This window comes from Heterocephalus glaber, unplaced genomic scaffold, assembly GCF_053883595.1.
Source record: "Heterocephalus glaber isolate CG9 unplaced genomic scaffold, H.glaber_assembly_v1.0 deba00001472, whole genome shotgun sequence".
NCBI lineage: Eukaryota > Metazoa > Chordata > Mammalia > Rodentia > Bathyergidae > Heterocephalus > Heterocephalus glaber.
In genome coordinates, this window is record NW_028258315.1 from 6,436,901 (window position 1) to 6,460,704 (window position 23,804).

Genomic DNA, 23,804 nt, shown 5'->3' on the forward strand with positions numbered 1-23,804 from the left:
ATCTAAAGAGTTGTAACTAAAAGACCAAACCAATTATGGCACAACTGTACCAAGCAGCCATTGAAAAGAATATGTATGTACTGGTATAGTAAATTCTTCAAGACACATTGTATGGGAAAATAAGGCAAAAGGAAATATGTGTAATGCAATTTCATTTTTGATTAAAAGTTCTAAACTTTAAGGGCCAGGGATTTAGCTCAGTGGTGCTGCCACTTGTCTCAAATGCACAAGGTCCCGAGTTTGATCCCTGGTACCAAAAGAAAAAAAAAATCCAAACTTTATAAATACACGTATGGAAACTAATTTGTAAAGTCACAGTGGAACATACATACAAAATTGTTTTCCCTGGGGATTCTCTAGGATTGGAAATTTAGTGAAAGTGAAAGTACATTTTTATTATATATATTCACACGTATATTTGAAAAGAACAATGAATTCAATTAATTGTTAATTAAAAGTAAAAACCATTCATAATGCATAAGTGGAGGGGAATACACCAAAATGTTAATAGTGGTGTCTCTAATTTGTAGGACTCTGAGTTCTTTCTATGCTTTCATTAGCTTTGGTTTCTATAGTACAACTTTCATCATGAGAAAAAGTTATTTCAAAAATATGTTTGCATTTACATGAAGCTACCTACTTAAGAGGTTAACAAGTCCAATTTTCATGTATTAATTTTTCTTGAAAAGCATTAGGGTTGAGCTTTTATTACCAACAGGCTTATTAATATCTTCATATCACCATTACCTTTTTCCTTTGTTAAGTATTCCTGTACTTTCCCCGGCACTGTCTGAATTCAGCCTTGTGCCCTTATTGTCCCAGAGGTGCTGGGATAACATTTATTCCACTGCATGGAGATGGTCACTTAATTTCATTATTTATTGGACATGCGTGTGTTTAGTATTCACTACGTACCAGATATTTATTATATAAAAACAAATTAACTAATTAGAGCTCATAATGTCCGTACAAGAAAGGTATCACATTATCCTCATTTTATAGATGAGGAGACCAAGACAGGTCAAGTGAGCAAGGCCCCACTTCCAGTGAGATAGGAAGCTAGGATTTGAAAGTTAGCTTCCGCCCAAGTAGACCATGACTCCTCCTTCCCAGGAACCATGCCCTGGCATCCGCAGCACCCAGCACAATGGTGGGATCAGCACCAGGAACATGGTAGGAAGTCAACAAATGTCTCCTTCAAGAATGCGTGATGGAGCTATGATGGAAGGTTAGAGAATGAAAGAGAAGTCCAAGAAAATGAAGGATTTACTTTGGGCTCTGGTTATTACTGATGGGAAATGATACATTTGAAAATTATGATTAAGAGGAGTCCTGGGGCTCCACACCAGGCCACCCTTTTCCTTCCAGCAGCTGAATTAAATTTTCCCTCAAACCAGGCAGGCATCATCATGAATCCTCAGAAAGGCAAGAAAGTCAAATGGGAAGGCTTGATTTTAATTTTAAATTTATTTATGGTTTTAAAAGAAGATTGAGGGTGGAAAGCAGTGCTTTATTTCCCCCGTTTTTATTCAGATCTGTCACTTTAAAATATAGTTGTCCAAGGCTGGATGAAAAAACAATTTACATCACTATGGAAACTCCAAAAACACCCGAGGTTTGAAAGGCTAATAAAAATAAGAAAATTTAGTAATTTACCTCCAGATATTTATGTTATTTTTTTGGTGTTGTTTTTGTTTGTTTTAAAATATTAGTTTTGTTTCAGAAGAGTACTGGGCTTTCAGCACTTGCAAGGGGTAAGCTGTTTCCCCACATAGTTAAGCAAGAACTCCAATAACAGGAAAAACAAACTAACACATAACTCACTGATCTAGAAACCCAACAATTTGCCCTGCTTGGTGGGGGAGGGAGAGGAGAGCGAGAGAGAGAGAGAGAGAGAGAGAAAGAGCGAGAGAGCGAGCTTTTGTGTAAGTCTGGGAGCTTCACTTCTCAATTACATAAAGACTGAGAGGCGCCATGGCTCACAGAGTGGGAGATGGTAGCACCAAGGGTTGCCCAGGTAACCTTTGGCAAACAACCATCACTACAATAAAACACAAGGGGAAAACATGACACACAGCATCATGGGCAGAGGTGGCACAGCACCTCCAGCTGCTTGCCCCCAGCCTCTCTATCACCAGAGTCGACCCTCCAAACACCTTGTGCATAACTGCCCTTCCAGGGTGACTAACAGTTTACACCAGTCAAATAGTAAAGAATGATGATCTCATTTATTTTAGTGTTCCTCTGGTGGGAATAGTGGGGTAGCTAAAAAAAAAAGAGAATTGTGAGCTGCAAAATTTTAGGACTCACTTATACGTCTGATTTCTGGCACCTCTGGAGATGATTACTGGCCTCCCCACCCGGAGAAAGTAAGAATTTATAGCAAACATGTGAAGATGAATGCGGAGCCTATTGATTTTAGTATCTGAACAGCCTCTTTGGGAGAAGGAGGGCCATTCATCATTGCATGGGCTCAAAAATTCCTTTTGCTATTTACATGTTATTTTAAAGTTAAAGAAAGTCTTATTTCCGATGTTTAGAGCTCAGGGATTAGAAAAAAAAAAAGCTATAGTGCTAGGAAGGCCATTACACAAGGTACTTCTGAGAGGCTTTCAGTTTCCTTCGGGGCTTGGTTTTGCTTCTACTCCGTTAGAAGGAATAATGATTCAGCCCTTTCAAAAAGGCAAAAGGTGTTGAATTTTAGTGAAGGGAGGGATTTAGAGCCAGGGGATTAGGAATCACTTCTACTTTCCTCCTCTTTATATGAAAACTAGGTATCACTAATGAAAGAGGAAAGACTTCTGCTGGCAACAAGTAATCATTCTTAGGGGGAGTGGCTTCATCTGCAGGGCAAATATAACTCCAGATTGGTGTCACCATGATATGTTTTTCACCTCCAAGGAAATCAGAAGGGGCGGCAAGCTCCTGCTGGCTGTGTGTGCTGTGGGGATATTAGGACAGGCTTCCTGTCTGTGAGGGCTGTGAAATGCTGGACCCTATTAAGGAATGGAATTTCCAGAGTCTGCAGTTTTTATTCTGGAAGGTTCCAAAGCATTGATTTCCCCACATGGTTTAATACAGCTACTCCAGGGGTCTGGCCTTTGCGCCTATTGGCTCCAGTATGGAATGGGTTCCTGAAATAGGGGAGCTCTCTCCCAATGGCCGGGGCTGTTTACCTTCCTACAAACATAAAGCGTGATGTTTTGGTGCACACCAGTTGGGGAAGTTTAGTAGATATGTGCTAACTTGCTAGTTTTGCTGGTTAAGGACTTTTTAGTTTAGATATCCTCAAAAGCTAGACTATTATTTATGAAGCAATTCTACAAAGAAAATGTCAGAGCTTCTTTACTTAGCACATATTCTCTAAGGGTGCCTGTGCCCTTGCTGGCATGCTTTAATTTCTTTCTTTTTTTCCCAGCGAAAATTTTCCTTTGATCACATAGCTCTCATCTTGGTTTTATACTTATTTATTTTTTATTTCTAAGGGCAAGACTTTCAGCATTGACAGACTGTCACAGAAAGCTTTCTGGCTGGCCATCTACTTCTTGTTTCTCTTGGTCCACAAGCCCAGATACTGATGACTTTTGTTTTAAAAACAAAAGATCTTTCTCCAATTAGTTAAGTTCTGTCCCCAGTCTGTTTTCTAATTTTCTGTACCTTGAAAAATTTATATGGCACCAAAGAGTCTGTTTTCTGTCTTGGAATATGGGCCAAATAATCCACTCCTGACCTCTGAAAGTGGTGGTTATCAATTCGGTTCAGCCAACATTCAGTGAGCAGCAACTCTGTGCCAGGTACTGTACAAGGCTGAATGAGATAAGGGTCAGTTTCCCGAACACAGGAGAGAGTATAAAAAATTCCCCACAGAAGGAATCATAAGCCACATGAATTGATAGATGAATGTGATTCTGCATTAGACCCTTGCAACCCTGCTCCTTCCAGAAACATCTCATGAACAGCTTTTGCCCTTGATCCTGGGGTCACCTATATGTCACAAAAATGAATATTTATTGTGAGTTGTCTGAGGTTCATTTTGGTGACAGTGCCTTCTTAGTCACTCCCCTTGTTGCGGAAACAAAATACCTGACACCTAGAACTTAAAGAAGGAGAGGTCTATTTTGGCTCCCTAGTGGGCTGGCTCCAAGGCAAGATGTCATGGCTGAAGGGCATGGGGAAGCAGAGCTGCTCACCTCATGGTGGACAGGAAGCAGAGAAGGTCCAGGGAGGAGCCAGAGAGGGAGATAAGCCTTCCGGGTCACACTCATGCTGAGCTGCCTCTTCCCACCAGCCCCATTCCTAAAGCAAGTCAGCTGTGAGCCCCTATAATCCAATTACCTTCTACAGGTCCTGCCTACGATCACATGAAGCTTTAGGGGGACATCTAAGTCACACTGAGTGATACTTGGTACAAAAAGGATAAATAAGGCTGTCAGCAATTCAGACCCTGGGAAGAGTGGTATAATAGTCTTCCCTTCTGTATGGAGGATACCTTGCAAGAGCCCCAGTACAGGTCTGAAAGCATGGATGGTCCTGAAGCCTATACATATTATATGCTTGCTATATGCCCTACAGCACTGCACGCTGTAGCAGAGTTAATGTGTCCTTTCTCGTGTTATTCTGTATTTCTGGAATATTCCATTTGTTGTTTCTGGAATATGGTTGACCTCGGGTAACTGAAAGCTTAGCATGCAAATACAGATAAGGAGAGACTGCTGTATAAACCATTTTATTAAACAGAAGGCTTGAATAAAGGATTACATTTTTCACATAAGCTTTATTGAAACTTCATGATGCAATTAACCAACATTTCTGTTCTTGTGTTCACATGCACTGTTCTACAGGGGCTGGAGAAGGTATATGCGGATGTCACTGACTCATCTTTCCTTGCCTCTCCCCACCGAGCTCAGAGGTCCTTGTTTGGTGTTTTTATTGTGCTTTGATTTGTTTTAGTACTTTTCACTATTCTAATTAGATTTTATTAGTAGTTCAGTTGTAAAATCCTCGTTAGCAGCTCTGTGAGGGCAAAAATTGCATCTTTGTTTTCACTGCCACATCCCCAGTGCAAAACACAGCACAGGCTCTTAATATTTATGAATGAATAGTAATATTGTTATATGGTGCATGGCTAATTGTGTTGTCATGGCCACGGGGGAGCCAGACCATCAATATTTGTAACTGGTGGATGAATGGCTGCAGTCTGAGGGTATAAAATCTGTTCTTATCTCTAGGGCCTTCAAGAGAACAGTGTCCACGTTGTTCTTTTGAGAAAGACAGACCCGGGTAATGACTCCATTCTGTACAGAAAGGTCTAAATGATCATGCATACTTACAAAGCAAATAATCTAAGCATAAATTTAATAAAAAAACAAGCCAGTCATGTGTTTTTTTTCACTCTCAGTTAAAAATATCCAAGATATTGGAAACATATTGGGTTCTTTACATTAAATTAAATTGATTTCATTGCCTAAAAGAAAATGCAAAATCACACTGCATAAACAAATTAGAGATACAAAATACTAGCTTGGTGTAAGATGCTAGAGAGAGAACTCTTCACACACATCACTCACAAACATGCTCCTCCCAAACACACCATATGTTTTCGACTCTCTCAGGATGATAAGGTCTGAGATTACATCTACCATTTATCTATGATGTTAGGGTACAGTGAACCCAAGGAATATCTACTTAGAAATAGTAAATCAATGCAGCATACATTAATTAAACCCCACATATGTGCCAGGCGCTGGGCTAGAGCCTAGAAATATGGGGTTAAATGAGGTATGGGAAGGTCAGTGATGGAGGATGTAGCTGGAGAAGAAATTGTCAAGAGAAGGAAGACCCCTTGAAAATAATGGATGGCTAATCAGACATAACAAATAACACCCCAGAGTGCTAGGCAAACTGTCAGAAATCTAAATATTTCAGAACTTACTATCTAGCACTAATGCCAGACTACCAAACCAGAACATTTGACATTTATATTGTAAAATACATTCAATAATTCAGAGCTCCTGAGTGGTCAGAAAAAGAAGATGAATTCACAAGAAATGTCCAACTTACTTCAGCTCTCTCTGTTGGTACAGTTCTGTCCTCAGAGCCCTGGAGAAGGGCTCCCTCATAGAATGGATGTGAAGCCTGGTTAGCACTATTAACTTCAAAACTAAGCAATAATTCTCCTTGCAGCCTCCCATGCCCTCACTAGCGTGGTCCTGCTATTGATCTCCACTAATGATTTAGTGATTAAGGAGGATAAATTGCCTATGAATGCAAAGCAGGCTGAAGAGTTCCAGGAACACAGCTGAACATTCTCCTATCAATAAGTGTGGTACATGCTGGTGTGACTTTCAGCCCAAGGTCCACTGCCACCTTGGAACTCACCTCCATATCTGGTGTGTGATATTTCCATCACCTCACTTGAGCCTGACTTTCTTTGGGTAACTTGTAAGGGCTGTCCTTTTGTTCTTTGTTATCTTTCCACTCTACTCGGGCAGTGGTTACACCTCTGCTTTGACCTCGTTTCTAGTTGCTCATTGACTCCCTTGTTATACAGTAGCATACACAAGCATAAAACTGTGGGGATTGTAGGGCTGAGGTATATAGGGCAATCATTATATAGTCCTCTTTTTTGGGTTATGCCTTGGACACTCAGCGAAAAATTCACACAGTGAGAAATGAGATGATCTTGTTCCCCCGATTTATAAACACCCCCTTGAACCTCAGTGTGTATTAAGAGAGGGAGGTTAACAGGTATTTTCTTAAAAGCTAGCACCAGACATTTTCTGGAAGAAATGGTCTGCAAAAAGTGTACAGTCCTCAAAACCACTGCTATTGGAGGAGTCCAAACAACAGAATCAGAAAGCTTGCATGAGCAAGGAAAGAATTTGCTCCTGGGAAAGAATGAAAGAGAAGAGTTTGGAGAACAAGGCAAATCAATAGAGGGAGAGAGAAGAGGTGGAAGATGGAGAGAGACTGGAAGCAGTTGCAGGGAAGAACTAGTCAAATTTTAAGAAGGGTAAATGTTATAGTTTGTATCTAGATGTCATTGCCCCCCCACACCCCCAAGCCTCATGTGCTCATCGGTGGGAATTTTGGGAGGTGGCTGGATCTAAGACAAGTGAATGTAGGTTGAGGATTGCGTGAATGTGGATTAAGGGTATGATAACTAAATTAGTCCACTGATTGGTTATTGTGGTTCTGGGTATAGATAATGGGAAGCCCCACCCTGGTGTGGGTGGCACCACCCAAAAGGCTTATAGCCTGCATGGGATAAAAGAGAAAGGAAAGCTTGCTTCTGCTTCTTCACTGCTTGCTGCCTCCTGCCTGCTCTGCCATGGGCCATTTCTCCTCTGTGATGCCCCTCTGCCATGCCACCCTGCCTTGGAGCCAGTCAACTATCAACTGAAACCTCTACAAACTGAGCCAAAATAAACCTTTCCTCCTTTCACTTGTGGGTGTCAAGTATTTTGTCTCAGCAATGAGAAAAATAACTAAGACAATAAATTATACCCTTCTGCTTTATTATTATTGCTTTGAGATTATTATGTAAACCAATGTTTTGCTAAGTGTGGTCCTACCTAGTAGCATCAGCATAGCCTGGGAACAGGTTAGACATGCAGATTCTCATGTCTGACCCCAGACATGCTCACACAAATCTGTCTTAACAAGCCCTACAGGTCATTCTGAAGTCCTCCAGGTTTGAGAACCATAGAGACAATCCTCCCACCTCCTACTGTCCATACCAAATTATAATAAAGTCTAGAGACATTCACAGATGTTTCTGTGTAACTGTCTTTTGCTCTTGTTGAAGATGCTATTGAAATTGAAGAAGGGTTGAATTTCTCATTTGGGGTGTCACAAGGGTAAGTAGTGGGGGAAATAAAAGTCCTATAGTTACAGAGACAGAGTACCCCAGAAAGTTGTAGAAAGGCTCAGACTTCCACAGGCCAAGGGACTGAGGGCATTTGGCCACTTTCCCTGTGTTCTGGAGAGCTGAGAAGGACCTGCCGTGTTCTGTAAGAAGCTCGCCTTGCACTCCCCACATTACTATTTCATATCTTCCCCATCAAGCCCCCACACTGCCTCCTTTCTGCTTGCTCTCAACACAAGACTTTGCTTTATTCTTCACAGAGAGAAAGACAAATCACAAAACAGCAACAATCTCATCCTCCTTCCACCAAATCTAGAAAATCTTCACCACCTTTTCTACTGTGTCTCTTTCCCAGCTCAAGTGGGTAGTCCATCTCTCATGGGCCCTTCACCTGTTCCTGGGGCCCCATTCACTCTCAGATTTCATTTCTCAACCCAGATTCAAGAATCACTCACAGAGCTTTGGAAAAAATCTGAAACCAGGGCTGTACTCTAGACCAATTACATCAAAACATCTGCATGCGGGGACAGCATCACTGGTGGAGTATAAAGCTCCCTAAATGATCACAATTTAAAGCCAAGGCTGTGAGCCGCTGTCCTTTCTCTGGGTGGTAAATTTCTGCTTCCTGGTTCATTTCTATCACTATAAAATCACATCCACACTCTCCTGTTTTAAAAAAATTCTCCTTTGATCTTCACATCAACACTGACACATTCTGTTTTCTTAAGGAAACTGGTGATACCTGCCATGTACACTGTCCAGTCATTTACACTATAGCCCATGCCCATCTCCCTGGCTTCTGCCCCATTATTTTGGTGAAATAGTTCCTTTCAAGATTGCCAGTGATGCCCATGTTTCCACAAGGCGTGATCACTTTCTTTCCTATCCAATTCAACTAACCAGCAACATTTAATACAATTATCACTGTCTTCTGGAGTCAATGCACATGGCTCTATGATTTGATTTCCTTGTACCCACTAATTGCTCCTCCTCAGTCTTCTTTGCTGACTTCGCCTTGTCTCTACTGTAATTGCTGATGGTCTTGAATCCATTTTTGCTCCTTCTTGCTCTTGATGGTGCCCATGTTTACAGCTGTAGCTCAGCCATCTCCTTTGAGCTTTACATTCACTTATACAAACGTCTTTTTGGCATCTTCACTTGGATGTCTCACAGATATCATAAAATTAGCAATTCTCTGTGTATTTCTTAGTTTTATCCCTGGGTTATCCCTTCCATCTCCTGTTTTCTCAGGTCTGAAAATGGCACCACCATCAACTCGATTGGCCAAACCAGACATCTAGAGTTATCCTTAACTCCTCCCTCTTCTTTACCTTTCATCTTTAGTCCTTCTGCAATTTCTCTTCTGCAAAATAGCTCTACCATCCATCCCCTCCTCAGCTCGTGGCCCACTCCATAGTCCAGGCTGTCATGGTCTTTATGTTGGATCATGGCTTCCAACCTGGTCTCTTTGGTTTTTGTCTCACTTTCCTTCAGTCCTTTCTCTGCACAGCAATGCATAGGAGAGGCCCCTCTAGTGTAACATAGCCTCTGGAGCAGAGATCACATTATCTCCAGCTCCAGGCAACTTTCTGAACAGAAGTTCTGGAAGCTGCTTACCATGGGTGCCACCCAAGGCCAAAGCAGCAATTAGGTGGCCAGACCTTATTAGAACACTTGCCTCCTGAGCAATTCTTCTGTGTGGTCAGTATGCGAAGAAACATCCCTCACAAGAGGAATGGCCACATAAGTTGAAATGCATGTGGAGATGCAACTCATTTTAGGCAAATGATGTAATACAGAAAAGCTGTGAAGGAAATCTGGGATAGATCGTATCGTTGCTTAAACACCCCAGAGTGCTAGTTGGTTATACGAGGTCTGTAACTTTCATTTTGTGAGTCAAGAACGAACTCCTGATGTATCTATTTTATAAGTTTGGATTCTTTTAAAAGTACAATTTTTCTAGAATGGCCCACCTCTACCTTCTTTTCCATCTCAGCCTCTGATATAGGTGACATTGAGAATGACCCTAAGGGCCTCACATGCTCATAGGCAGGGCTTTTGCAGAGGGTTGGACAATGGAATGCTGTGACTGATTAATCAGGAGGCAGGTTCTGATCAGAAGAGCCGAGCCAGGGGAGTGTGCCCTGGAGCATGCATCTGCCTCCCAGCTCCTCCTTCTCTGCCTGATTCCTGGCTGCCATGATGTAAGCAGCTCTCCTGCACCAGTCCCTTCCGCTGTGCCTTTCTGCCTTTGACCTAGCCAACCACGGACTAAAAACGTGAACCCAAATAAACCTCTCCTTTAAGTTGTGGGTGTCAGGTATTTTGGCCCAGTGATGAGAAAAGTGATTAAGATAATCTCCTTTTCCAGTTCCTCTACCAGACTCCTAAATGCTGGTGTTCTTAAGGCTTTGACTTTGTGTCTTAGTTTCTCTCTTATCTGTACCTCTTCCCCAGATAGAGCTAATTCCCAAACTCACATCTCTGATTCATATACCTAGTTTGCATTTCTTCTTGGATAGCAGGAATTAGTTCTAGCCAGCTCTGTACATAGCCCCATAAACCAGCTACAAAATGTTTAATGTCTGATTGATGAGATTACTATAAGTAGGAGTTCACTTTTGAACAGTACATGGCCCAGGTGGCATCTCCTGTTAGCATCATCCTTGAACTTCAGTCTTATAAGTAGATTGAAGTGTTCAGAAACTGCCAGGCATGGTGACACATGTCTGTAATCCCAGCACTGGAAAAAGTGAGGCAGGAAGATTGCCACAAGTTTGAAACCAGCTTGAGCTATGTAATGAATTCAAGGCCAGCCTGAACTACATGGTGTGACCTTGTCTCAAAAAAACAAAACAAAACAGATCAAAACAAAATGAAGTGTTCAGAAGGAGACAACAAAAATGGGTGGGTGAGGAATATAGGATTAGCTTGGTACCACAATGTTGGAACAGTTAACTCAAAGAAAAGGGCAGTAGGACTTAGGTTTATGTTCTATGTTAGTGGAAAACATTGTTGCCCTCTTATAATCTATATCTAGTTCAGATCAATCTCCTGATCCAAATGTAATTTTCTCAAATAAGAGCCATTCAACATTAGCAACAACAGACCCATTACGTGAGACATCTCCTACTCTCAACTTGCAGCAAGGTATTGTTTTAGTACCAAAAACCAGAAAGTGGTCCCTTCCGATCAATGCCACCTATGCCTCTATCATTCCCTTACCATGTGCCGGGAGCAGACAGAGGGGAGGCAAGGAAGGGCAGAAATGGGGAAGGAGGAGGAGAAGCCTGTGTGTTACTGAATGCTGAAGTTGAGTTGATAGAGAAATGGTTGAACTTGACTGGTTCTATTTGAATATAACTAGGTTGAGCTTCTGCTGCAGGCAGAGGAAGCCCAAACTAGCGTTAGAGATTAAGCTGTACTATATTAAAACATAGTCATCTGTTTGTATATTAGGGTTAGGGTTTGAGAAGTGTGCACACGCAGTGCATATAAACAAGTCTATGTGATACTTGAGACTTTCTGTTTGTTTGGTTTTTTTTTTTTGGTACCGGGGATTGAACTCTGGTCCTTGCGCTTGCGCAGCAGGCGGCGACACCGCTGAGCTAAATCCTCAGCCCGAGACTTTCTGTTTTTGAATTAAGGAGATGGAGAAAATCCACTATGGACATGGTTGATTTTCTCTTTTTTTGGAGTCAGTAGTGGATTCTATTGTTTTAAAAGTCAAATTTAATAAGCCCATTTTGTTTCCAGGGCAGCAGTATACAAAGGCAGCGCTATTAACATATGGTTCCTCAATTCATTAACTGTGTAACTTGAAGCAATCGTCAATTGATTAGTGGAATGAATGTGTAGCAGCATTAAGTTCACATAGACAGGCTTCATCCCCTCATACATTCAGGACAAGTTTGGTGTCTTCCTCTCTATTAATCATAAAAACTGGCTAAGAAGGAAAGGGCCATGTCCTGGATAATCCTGCTAACCCTAAAGAAGAGATGCACTGGAATATGTGAATATTTCTCATGAGAAAACTAAGTGCTTGCCCTTACCTTCACACCAAGGATTGAAGAGGATGTATGTGTCTGTCTCGGGGTTCCTGCGTGTGCGGAGTATGCCGTAGGGGGTCCAGACAGCCACGTACATTCGGAATTTCCCCACAATGCATTCGGGGGAAGGCTGGACGGACAGCCGGACAGACCTGTCCTCATTCATGATAACTTCGGCCCCCCACTTCCCACTCTGCAGCTTGGAGACAATGGGTACTGGAATGTATGTCCCCTTGTTCTCCTGAGGGTAGCGACCTAGGAGAGGAAAGAAGAAACAGTGCTGAGTAGATTTCATAAACCACCTTTGTTCTCACTGTTATTTTGTGGCTGAAGTCATTAGGCTTGAAGTCACAAAACTAAAGTTTGAATTTCATTGCTGCTACCAACAACATGATAGTAGTTGAATTTTTTAATTTCGTTCAGGCTCAGATTTGTCATTCAACAAAAAGAAAAAAGAATAACAAAACAGACATTTTCATTGGTTAGTATCTTTGTCTGTTTTCTGTTGCTAATAATGTGTACCACAGACTAGGTAATTTATAAAAGAAACCAGGTTTATTTTGGGTCATGGCTCTGATCCAAAATACAGGGTCTGCATCTGGCAGTGACCTTTCTGCTGGCGGAGTCCGGAGGCAGCTCAGGGCCTCACAAGACTAGAGACAGGATGGGTGTGTCTGGTCTCTCACTTCTTATAAAGCCATCTTGACTAAATCACAGAGGTCCGACCTTGGCGATCCTCTCTACTCTTGATCTTCTTCCAAAGGCCCCACCTCTAAAACGCCAAGATCAGATTCAACTTCTACCTTCTACCTCACAAACGGGATTAAATTTCAATGTGCATTTTGGAGGAGACAAACTGAAGGTAAACCACAGCAGTTAGTCAGACAATGATTCCAAACAAGATGCTGATTTGAATAGAAAGTTAATAGGGTACCTTGGGGTATCAGTTCCTGAAACTTTACCCTCTAAAACATTAAAGTTGTTTTATTAGTTAGAAGTACTACAGTATTTAGAACTGTAAGGCAAATGCTTTTCATTTATTTTAAATACATTTTCTGGGCCAGGGCTTTAGCTCAGTGGCACTGCGCCTGCCTTGCAAGTGCAAGGTCCTGAGTTTGATCCCTGGTACCAAAATAAATAAATAAATAAATAAATTAGGTGTCATTATTTGTTTTAATAATAGCATTTTCTTTTTATGATAATAATGATATTTTATAAGGTTATAATAATAGGTTGCCTATATACAACCATTTTTATATTCAATTTGAACATGTGTTTGTTTTCAATCCTTTTATGATTTAGACTTATGTCATAGGCAATAGTTAAGACTTCAGGATCTACTGGCAAATGACCTGGTTTGAATCTTGGCTTTCCTCCATTTTACCTTTGCAATTTCTAGCAAATTACCTGATCTTTATGAATCCCTATTTATTTCTTTTTTTCTTCACCAATAAGGATAATAATGCTATGTATGTCATAGAAAGATAAAATAACAAGTGTCAATGCTGTGAATGTAATTTCTCATGCATAGTACTTGAAAATTTTTAGCTAATATTGTAATAAAAGTTTTTAATCATACTTTCAGGCTCATATAAGCTATCTCCAGATGAATCTTATTTTTTTTTATTGGTGCCATTTTGGACCAAATTCTTATTTCATGGTTTTAACTTCAAAACTATATTCTATCATTGGTTTTCCAATTGTTATGTAGAATGGCAATCTCACAGTGTTCTTTAACTTTGCAGCATATTGTTTCATTTAATAGTTTACTTTGTAGGAAAGACCAAATTCATAGTTATTTAAACTTCAGCAAATCTTTCATTAACAAAATTTTCCAAACTATAATAGAGTAATGCCTCCTGACTTGAAGAAAGACAAATCAGATATGGGTATAAGACATTTTGATTGTAAGCAAAAGAACCTTCAAAAGTAAAGCTTATTTGTTTCAGTTGTTTTATACAAAACATATATATAGCTTTCCACAAACAAACAATGCTACATTTTAGCCTTCTTATTATGGAGGTCTTTGAAAAAAATCCCATGATGAGCATAATGCCAGAAACAGAACTTTCAAAGGAAGAAACTGTGTGAGTTACTTCTGTGTAATTTGGAAAGGATGCATACTTTTAATGGAAACAATGATTTACACAGTGCAAACCAGGGAGATAGGTTGGAACCCAGTGCTTTGCTATGTGGGAAGGGTATCAGTTAATCACTTTCAGGATGAATATCATACATACTCATCACAAATCCAATGAAAACTTGGCCACGGTTTTCCACCAATGTGGCACATTAGCTAAGCAGTACTCTTGGAAATATATGGGGGTTGGCTTCCAAGAAGTCCCTACCTAAGTCCAACCTACAAGACCTCCAGAGGCTCCTCTGTCTGCCCTTTCCCTGTTCAGGCTTCCTCTCTGCACGTGCTCTGACCCAAGAAGACCTTGCCCTCTTCCCCAGAGGCCATGCTGCTCTCAGGAGCCCACTGCTGTTGAAGAGTAGGCATTAAATGCGATCTTGTTGGATGAATGGGACCCATAATTCAATTACCACAGTGCCCCCTTCAGCTGATGCCGCTAAATACTGACCTGCATTTGGAACATACAATATGAAAGACAAAAACACATTTAGTAAGATAAACTTGAAGAAAGAAAAATCTATGTAGTGATAGATTTTTTTAAAGAAAAAGATGAAAGGAAGTGTAAAATGCATTAGCTTTGAGACTAGCAAAGAACTAGGAGAGTATGTCTGAATGTTGTTTTCATGGCCACTGAGCTTTTCTCCATTGTACACTTTGGTTGGGAACATCAAAAGAACCAACACAACCACCAGTTTCTCATACAGTTTGGGTGTTCTTTATCTGAAATGCTTGGGACTAGAAGTGCAGTGTATTTCAGATTTATTCAGATTTTGAAATATTTCCATATTTACAATGAGATACCTTGGGGACGAGACCCAGTTTAAACACTGTTTCCTGTACTGTGTGTGCCCATGACCTGAAAGTAACTCTTTACCATGTTTTTAATAGTTTGGCACATGCAAGAAAGTTGCATGATGTGGAATTTTTCATCTGTGGAGGAATGTTGGCACTGGAATAGTTTTGGATTTTAGAGCATTTTAGCCTTTAGATTAAGGATGCTCAACCTAGATTACCCTTTAAATTATGGCTTAAAAGACTCACTCAATTTTACCTGTGAAATGTATGTTATACAAAAGTAGTAAAGAAAGAGAGTCAGGTCTTCTCATGCTGGCATTGAATCTAGTATTACCTAATCTAAAGATTTTAGTTTGAACATTTTCCATGCAACAGTGTTTCCTCCTACATGCTAGATATTATTCCAGTGCTAAAGACACAAGAGTGATCAAAACAGTCAATAACCCCTGTGCTCATACAGTTTATGGTCTCTGGAAAAAGCAATATCTGTGGTGTTATTATGTTCCTGTTACTCTTTTATTCCTTATAAGCCACCATGAGAAGGAAACCATTATTGTGGTCCTAATTTGGCAAATCAGGAAACTAAGACACAAAATCATTAAGGAATTTGGCCAGGATGAAGCAACTGGTGGGTAGTGAAGTTCACAGTGGGACCCGGGCTGTCTGGGTTGGGAGTCTGTGGACTTTACCACAAAGCTCTGAAAGCATCGTGGAGTTTGTAAGAACTAGGTCAAGTTCTGGTACACAATGAACTATTAGTGCCACTTGGGGCAAATCACTTAATTGTCTGAACTTCTATTTCCTTGACTCTGACATCTAGAAAGGGAAAGAAAATAGATTTATAATAAAATAACAGCTTTATGCCTGCCACATGGTAAGGACTGTCTTGGGGACATCCATCTTTTTGTACTTTAAACATGACTGCTCCTGGAAAAGAGAGGCAGGAAGGAGTATTTTTGTCTGTCTGTTGCTGAAACAGACGAAGGTGGGGATGTCTCTGGGAAAGTTGCTTACTTTTGTTGACAGAAGCATTGTGGCCAAGGGGAAAATGATTCAGCTTTCTGACACTTCCTGTGTCATGCCCTGCAAAGCACTTATCCCTTGTCAACAAGAACTTCATTTATTGTGTAAAATGGAGATAACAGTGGCCACAATTTATGATTGGGATGGCACCTAGAAAGGCGAGTTATTGTCATTTCCACATTTGTCTAGGCTTTCTCATTGCTCCAAGTCACTCTTTATCTGCTGCAGCTGTGGGGAGTAAGAATGGGCTCATCCATTGCCAACAAACCCACAGAGGCCAAATCTATTCCCAAAGGCCAGTTTATCCCAGACTCAAAACTCTTGATTTCATTGATTTTTTTTTTTTTATAGCAGGAGAACTTGTACAGGTAAAAAATGATGTCATTCTAGAATCCATGGTAATTCCAGAATCATCATGGAAGGAAAGTCATCTGTGCTCTGCCATCCAATTGCAATTTCTGGTTTTCAGAGTCATTCATGGTTTCCTTAATCTCTGTTCATCCCGTAGAGCACGAATTATGACCCAGGTGCCAAATGTAGCTTTCTACCTGCTTGTATAAATAAAGATTTATTGGAACACTGCTGCGCTCATTTGTTTGTGAATTATTGCACTACAATAGCAGAGTTGAGGAATTGGGACACAGATCACATGGTCTGCAATGCCTAAAATATTTACTCTCTGGTCCTCACAGTAAAAGTTTGCTAACTTCCACTTTAGAGGATATTACATTTTATTAATTTAAGGGGTGATTTATTATAGATACTTAGTGTCTAAAACATGGGCCCAAGGAGAAAATACCAAAACTTCGCTTTTCTTTCCAAAGAGAAATATGTTACTAAACTAATAAATATCTGCATCATTATTAGGTCAACATTTAGTTTCTTTAAAGTCTACTAAATTCCTCACAATCCCAGAGATTGCTGAAACCTAGGAAATTGGTTGTAGCTTTTTACTGATTTAGCTACTCATAGCTAAAATACTCAATCTTAAAACCCTAAAAGCTGTTTAGGTTCACCAAGGCAACTCACACAGAGAGGGAAATAAAGTGACAAGAATGAAGGTCTGTCTCCCGGGCCCCTGACCCAGGCCCTGTGATGGAAGTTTTATAGACAGAACCCTTACGCTGGGGGAGGGTGACACACGCACGATGTCGCATCATTAGGTAAAGGTGGAGGCAGGGCTGGGACCACGATCTCTGTACTCTTTACATCTTGCTGCCCTTGTAAGCCAGGTGGAAGATTCTTGAAAGGGTTAGGGAAGGTGCTAAAAGCCAAGAGAAGAAGAAATCGAGAAAATCAAACAATGTGACCAAGGACAATGAGGTGATTCCTGATGGTGGATAACAGACATGTGAGCCGGAAGTCTGAATCAGTGGGGTTCTGTGCTCTGCAGTGAGAAAGGAGAGCAGGAAGGAAGAATTTGCATGAGGGTGCCCAGGCCAAGACGGATTTAAATTGGAGGGTTCTGAAGTCATCCAGCCCCTGGAGGGCAAAGGGAGACAGCTGAGCAACCTTGCTTATATGGGCAGGCCATGTGGATGGAAGCAAATCAGGAACAGGTAGTGATTTCCTGTTCCTGATTTTCATATTCACCATATGGAAAAGCTGATTATTAATGTGAGACCTGACGTGTCAATTGGACCTCAGGGACTTAGCTTACATCATGTTTCATTCTGAGTGTAATGACATCAATGACGGCACTGGGGAAGAATTTCCTTTGATTGAACTGCGGGGGAGGAAGTTGTGACAGAATAGCATTTCATTTTGCTAAATAGCTCTTCTCACCCTCAGGAGTTAGCACATTCTAGAGACCACAGTCAGGCTGCACTTGCACTTCCTGTCCGCCAGCACCCATGACTGTCCATTGGCCTATGTCCTCAGCCAATGTCCTCGGCCAACTCTGACAACCATAAACACACGTGCTGAGTGCATGTTAACACCGAGACAGATTTTCCCCTAAACTCCCCAACTTTTGCACTAAGAAAAATCAGAGCATGAAAAAGAGGAGCAGGAAATATAATATCCCAGAAAGGACCCTCATTTTGTTTTTTAGCAATGTAGTCTTTGCAAGTGGACTACTAAACGTGAAAAGAGGTTATGATTACTGATTGTATTCTTTCACACTTGATTAAAATTGGTGCGATTTTCTCAAGTGATATAGTGATTAACATATGCTCTTGGTTTAAATGCTGGTTTTAATTTTTAACTCGTTTTTGAAGCCATAAAACTGCTTTTAAGGCAAAATCCATTCAAGCCATACCTCTATATTCAGATTGATCACAGATTGTCTCTTTTGTGTGAGTCTCACTCTGCTTGCACACACCTGGGTGAAAATAGTCACACCCATCTTTATCCCCCAGCCTGAAACTGGAGGAAGAGGGCAGAAATATTTAATTGCACTAGAGTGTTACTCCTTTCCAGCAGTGGCTAATGGGGCTGAGCTTTGTGCATGGCTTCTTCATATTAGTGTCAGTCACAAGGTGGACAGTAGAGAGCTAGCTACAGCTCACATTCAGTTTGGATGACTCTGGGGAAAATTTACTCCAAATGATTCATTTCATAGATGGGAGACCCCACTGCATACAAAGCCTTGCATACATAGTGTCCAGTGAAGGAATTCTCTGTCTTTTTAAAAATTAATGGTTTTTGTCAGGTGATGGCTTTGGCATATTTTTACACTAAAAACACAAAATCCTAGGTGGTGCCTGATGTAGGGAAGGTTGCATACAGCATGGACAGTAAAGTTTAGTATTGCTGCTAACAGAACTGTTCTGACTCCCCTTTGCTTTTCACTGGACCCTGGAAGGACACACGGATCATCAAGGAGGAGTTAGTGTCAGGGGCTGAGAAAATGGGCCTGTCAATCACTGGCCCCTGGGGTGCTCTGAAATGAAAAAGTTGTAACCCAGAACATACACACTTCCCTTATCTCTTGGACGTCTGTTCTTGTCTGCTGTACTTGATTATAGTAAAACTTCTGGCTACTTGAGCCTTAAGTAATTGCCGGAAAATCCCAAGCAAAACTTTTTCTCCTTAGTTATCCATTTAAATAATTATTTCTCTTATTAAACTGAACTGAAGACCTCTTCTTATATATCTGTTTAGCTCCCAGAGAAGGTCACTGCTTGCACTGAGAAGCAACCCAGAACGTGTCAGTGGGACCAAACTGAGCTCTTTGCACACATTACGCCCCCTTCAGAACATCACAGGGACTTCAGAAACCCTGAGGGGAGATGCCTGCTGCAAGGCAGTTGTCCATTCCAAACACTCTTTATAAGGAGTAAAATTTCTTGTTTTAAACTTCTTCAATTTTTTTCCTTCAGGATGAGTCTTCAATGTATATGTAAACACTTTTGTTTCGATTTGTTTTGTTTGTTTTGTTGCTCTACTGGAGATTGAACCCAGGACTTTTGCACTGAACTACATCCTAAGCCCTTTTCTAAGTTATTTATTTTGAGCAAGGTCTTGCTAAGTCACTAAATTGCCCAGGCTGGCCTCACACTTGTGATCCCCCTGCCTTAGAGTGCTGATAATAAAGGCATACACCACCACACCTGGTTTATAAATTCATTTTAAGCTGAGCTCTGACTCCACCTAATTGCAACCTTCCTTCAATAGTGCATTTTTGTAAGAGGATCATCTCTAAGGCACTCAGGAATATATCATGTCTCCAGCTGGAAAGATAAATTTCATGATATTAATTCATTTTCCCATTTGCTTTGTTTGTTTTTCCTAAGACGCACCTTTCATGTTCAAAATAATCAATCTGTTTCCAAATGTGCCCAGGAAGTATTTTGATGACAGCATGACACATGTGTGGAGGTGGTAGCCTTGGTCAAGGGAAGCAAACTTTGTTATAGGTTTTAGAGTGGGATGGAGTAAATTTCTGAGTAACTTTTAGAAATATCAGGCTACCAACCCCCAAACAAAACAGCACTGCCACTACCAAAGAGAAATAATCAACAAGGTACACAAGTCATGGATGATGACAACTAAGAGGAAAGAACCATAAATGTTCATAAGGACATCAAGAGCCCACCCTTTTCATTGACATTATCCCATATATATGTGGAATGTATACGGTATATATAGTGTAAGTATATATATATATATATATATGGACATTATAATGTGTATAGGGTACGATTGAAAAAACAGTGTGTGTTTAAATGAAAATTTGTTACAGTAAAAGACACACTGCCACGAAACCCCCTCAAAATACTCTCCCTCACTTCAAACACTGTTCTTGCCACGTTTCCTGAAGCTGTTCTGGAAGTCCTCTTTCATCACTATCTTTAGTTTTGCTGTTGTGGCTGCCTTGATATCCTGAATCCATCAAAACATTTATCTTTCATGGTCATTTTGACTTTGGGGAAGAGCCGGAAGTAGTGTGGTGCCAGGTGTGGCAAACAGGGTGAATGAGGATGCAGCGGAATATTCTGAAAAGCCGGTCTTTCTGCGAGATGGCTCTTGGCAGCAGCCTTCACTGTATTTTTCAGCACACTTTGTGAAGACATTCACAAAAGGAAGATTCACTTCAGAAAGTGGCAAGACTGAGGGAGAAAGTGAGTTGAGAGTGAGGGGAAGCATTTTGAAGGGGGGAATGGCAATGCGTCCTTTATTATAATACAGTAAGTCAGTCCTCAACTTATGAACATTTGAGTTGCGAACTTTCACAGGTGTACTGTGTGAGACACTTTGTCAGATTACAGATGAACCTGACTTGTGAACATTCTCCCTGAATGGAATTCATTTGTAACTTGGGGAGTTACTGTACATTTTTAAAAATTGAAACAATCTCTTTATTTTTAGACAGATTGAGGTTTTTAAAATTTTGTATGACCAGGAGGTTGCATGAGGTTTGGAACATAGTAGGTGCTCAATACATTTTTGACACATTGAAGCTAAGTACTCATTGTTGGTGTTAACACATATGAATTGTATATCTGAACGGGATTCACCGTGATATTTCCATGCATGCATCCAGCATGCACTGATCATATCCAACCACCTTCCCAACACCCTTGTCTCATGCCTGCCCGGGCACCCTCCCTGCCCCTAATAATCACTATTCTACTTTCAGACCAATTTAAAAAATTTCCATATATGAAAGAAAATGTATGACACTTGTCTTCCTGTGTCTGGCTTATATAGTTTAACACATTGTTCTACAGATCCATCTAGTTTGCTGCAAATGACAGCATTTCATTCTGAAATTTCTATTTTGAGCATAGATACATGGGAAGCAAAAAGGAGGCTACAAATCTAGCATGATTCAGGGACTTGCTCAGTCAAAAAGCTACTTACTGAATATCATGTACCTGTGCACTGTTGGAGGCACTAAGAATTCATGGTATCAACACAGATAAGGTTTATATGGTATGCAGTGACAAAAGGTATGCTGTGACAAAAGGAGATGGAGCATCATGAAAAATGAATAAAGTGGCTTAATGGGTTCGAGGGGATGGGAATGTTGGTGTTAATTTGGCCAGAAGAGGACCATCTCAGTGAGAGTATGGACCACTGGAGGATGCAGCATTGCCATAAGTGCAAAGGGACCAAGGGAAGTAGAGCTTGACACACTCTGCTCCAAGTGCCTGGAGCAGCAGGAACTATGGGAGATGAGGTCTGAGAAAAGCAGGAGATCAGGCATTACTTTGCAGGCCATTGCATCCACTTTGGATTTTATTCTGATTCAGAAATCACTGGAAGAGAGACGTGGTCTGCCTTTATTTCTTCAAAATGAGCATTTGGTTGCTAGGTGAGTGATCGAGGTTTCTGTGAACATCATTTAACCTCCCATAATAGTCCCACTTTGCATGTTGGTAATGATCATCTTGCCAGCAGAGGAGAAATGAGAACTCTTTATATCCATCAGAAAGGCAATATGTTTGCTGAAATTTGTAACACTGTGATATAAAATCTGATTTACTGTAATTCTCCTAAAAGCTGGTTTCACAGATAGGAGGGAACTGGACATTGGAAATAGGGAAATTTGCTAGGGAAGATGGTATTCAAAAGGTGGCCACCGGAAGTACGAGGCTCACCTCCATCAGCATTGTTTGTAAGGCAGTCTACAGCCCTTCCTTTGGCATGACAGGGAAGTTCTACCAGTTTGTGGAGGATAAGCTTCCTGGGACGTGAGAGAAAGTGATAGAATGTGGGTGTCACAAGGTCTAATTTGTAGTAGTTTGCTGGATTTTATTATTATAAACCAAACTGCATACCTAGCTTTTTGCTCCATCTCACTCTGTCATGCAACTCTTTGAACCAACAAAGAATTTTTCCATATTTCTGTGCTTTCTTCCCCTTCACAATGGACTCTGGAAACCCAAACGGGACTCTGAAGGGTATACACACTTTGGATTGAATATCAAGACCCCTGAGCAGATGCATGGTAGCTGCAGCTTTAGGTTCCACCTCCCTTGTTTTCCATGAGGAATTCTCTCCTGGAATAATGGAGTTGCCAACAAATGGCAATGCTGTGAAGCCAAACCTCTGTTTGTTCATGTGGATGTGAATATGTTCCATGCATCATTTGAGCAGAATGTGATTCTAAGTCTTATGAGAAAGACCCATAAAAATCATGTTAAAATCATGGCAACTGAGGTAAAAAACAAAGTGGCATTAGCCAACAAAATCAAAAGTTTAGCAAATAAACTTTTTCAAGGAAAACAGGCCAACAGATGACATTTTAGCTCAAGCAGTCAATTCCAGTTAATAATTTCATGGCAATAATAATGGGAATAAGAACAAATCACTGGTAATTCTGACAAATTCTTTGGAGTGCAATATATATGAGTGCAATATATAACAGCAAGTGTTAAATGAGTTTGCATTGCCAGCAATTCTACCAGCTACTGGTAGAGCAAAAATCAACAGAACCATTCTAAGGAGTAAGATGCAGTCCAGCTGATATTAATCTACAAATGGATATTTGTAGTAGATGTCCATAAACATTTATTTAAGCAGATATTTACTAGTGATTACTATGAGCAAAGTAATACCCTTTAATCTGGAGGACATAGGGAGGTGGATTTGCTGAGATATGTAGGATATATATCCGGTGCTCAGTGGGTTTAAAATTCAATATAAACGCTTAGGGTATAATTCAAGCCAGAAACTAGTGCCACTTGAGAATAACAGACTAAGTGCAGTGGATTGTGAAGAGTCGATAACTACAGTACCATGGCAGTGACATAACAGCAAATATGGACCGTGAAGGATAGGCAGAAAGACACACGTTTGTATTTCATTTGTACATCGGATGCTCCTGTGTGGGTGTTAATTTGCTTACTATAGTTGTTCATTGTTCCTTCATCAGTTGATCATTGCTTGCATTTAAAGCCACCATAAAAATAACTGCATTTAACCTCTGTCTTTGTAAGTGACATAAAATACACAAGAAATCATGAATGAAACTGAAACCCAGGATGTAGATTGGAAGGTGGTATTGTATAGGGACTGTTTTGTGGAAGGCTCCAGTCTTCCTTATCTTCTCTGTCATTTACTTCTTACTGATTTGCCTAAGATCTGTAATGAAGGTCATGGCTGGGTACCTTTTTATGTGTGGGTGGAAGGGAACAATTTGGCCTTTCCTGAATGACAGGGAAGTCCACTGATTTGGAAAGTAGCAGAGTGAGGGAATTTTGTCGAAAACACCTGTCACTGTTTTTTGTTTTTTCTTTTTACATAATTCAACTTTTCCTTTATTGTGACATAAAAAGATTTATTTAATCTTTTTCATCTTTATAAACAATGCTTCAGTGAACATTCTTTATTGAATGCTTTTTTTTCTTGTTTCATTTTTATTTTTGATCCTCACTTCCTAGAAACTCTAAATAACTCGGAGCACATATTCCATTTTCCCACCGTCCGCTGAGTAGAGAGTCATCCCTTTGGCACTCACCTAGACCAGCCATCCCTGGCAGTA

At 40.5% G+C, this 23,804-nt stretch overlaps 1 protein-coding gene across 1 annotated transcript in view; it reads right to left on the reverse strand.

Annotated features, from left to right (window-relative positions):
- F13a1 (coagulation factor XIII A chain) overlaps positions 1–23,804 on the reverse strand; it is a 156,325-nt gene that overhangs the window by 98,142 nt on the left and 34,379 nt on the right. Inside the window, exon 4 of the mRNA XM_004847742.4 lies at positions 11,920–12,171. Within this exon, the coding sequence (XP_004847799.2) occupies positions 11,920–12,171 (252 nt within the window). The remainder of the gene's footprint in view (positions 1–11,919; positions 12,172–23,804) is intronic.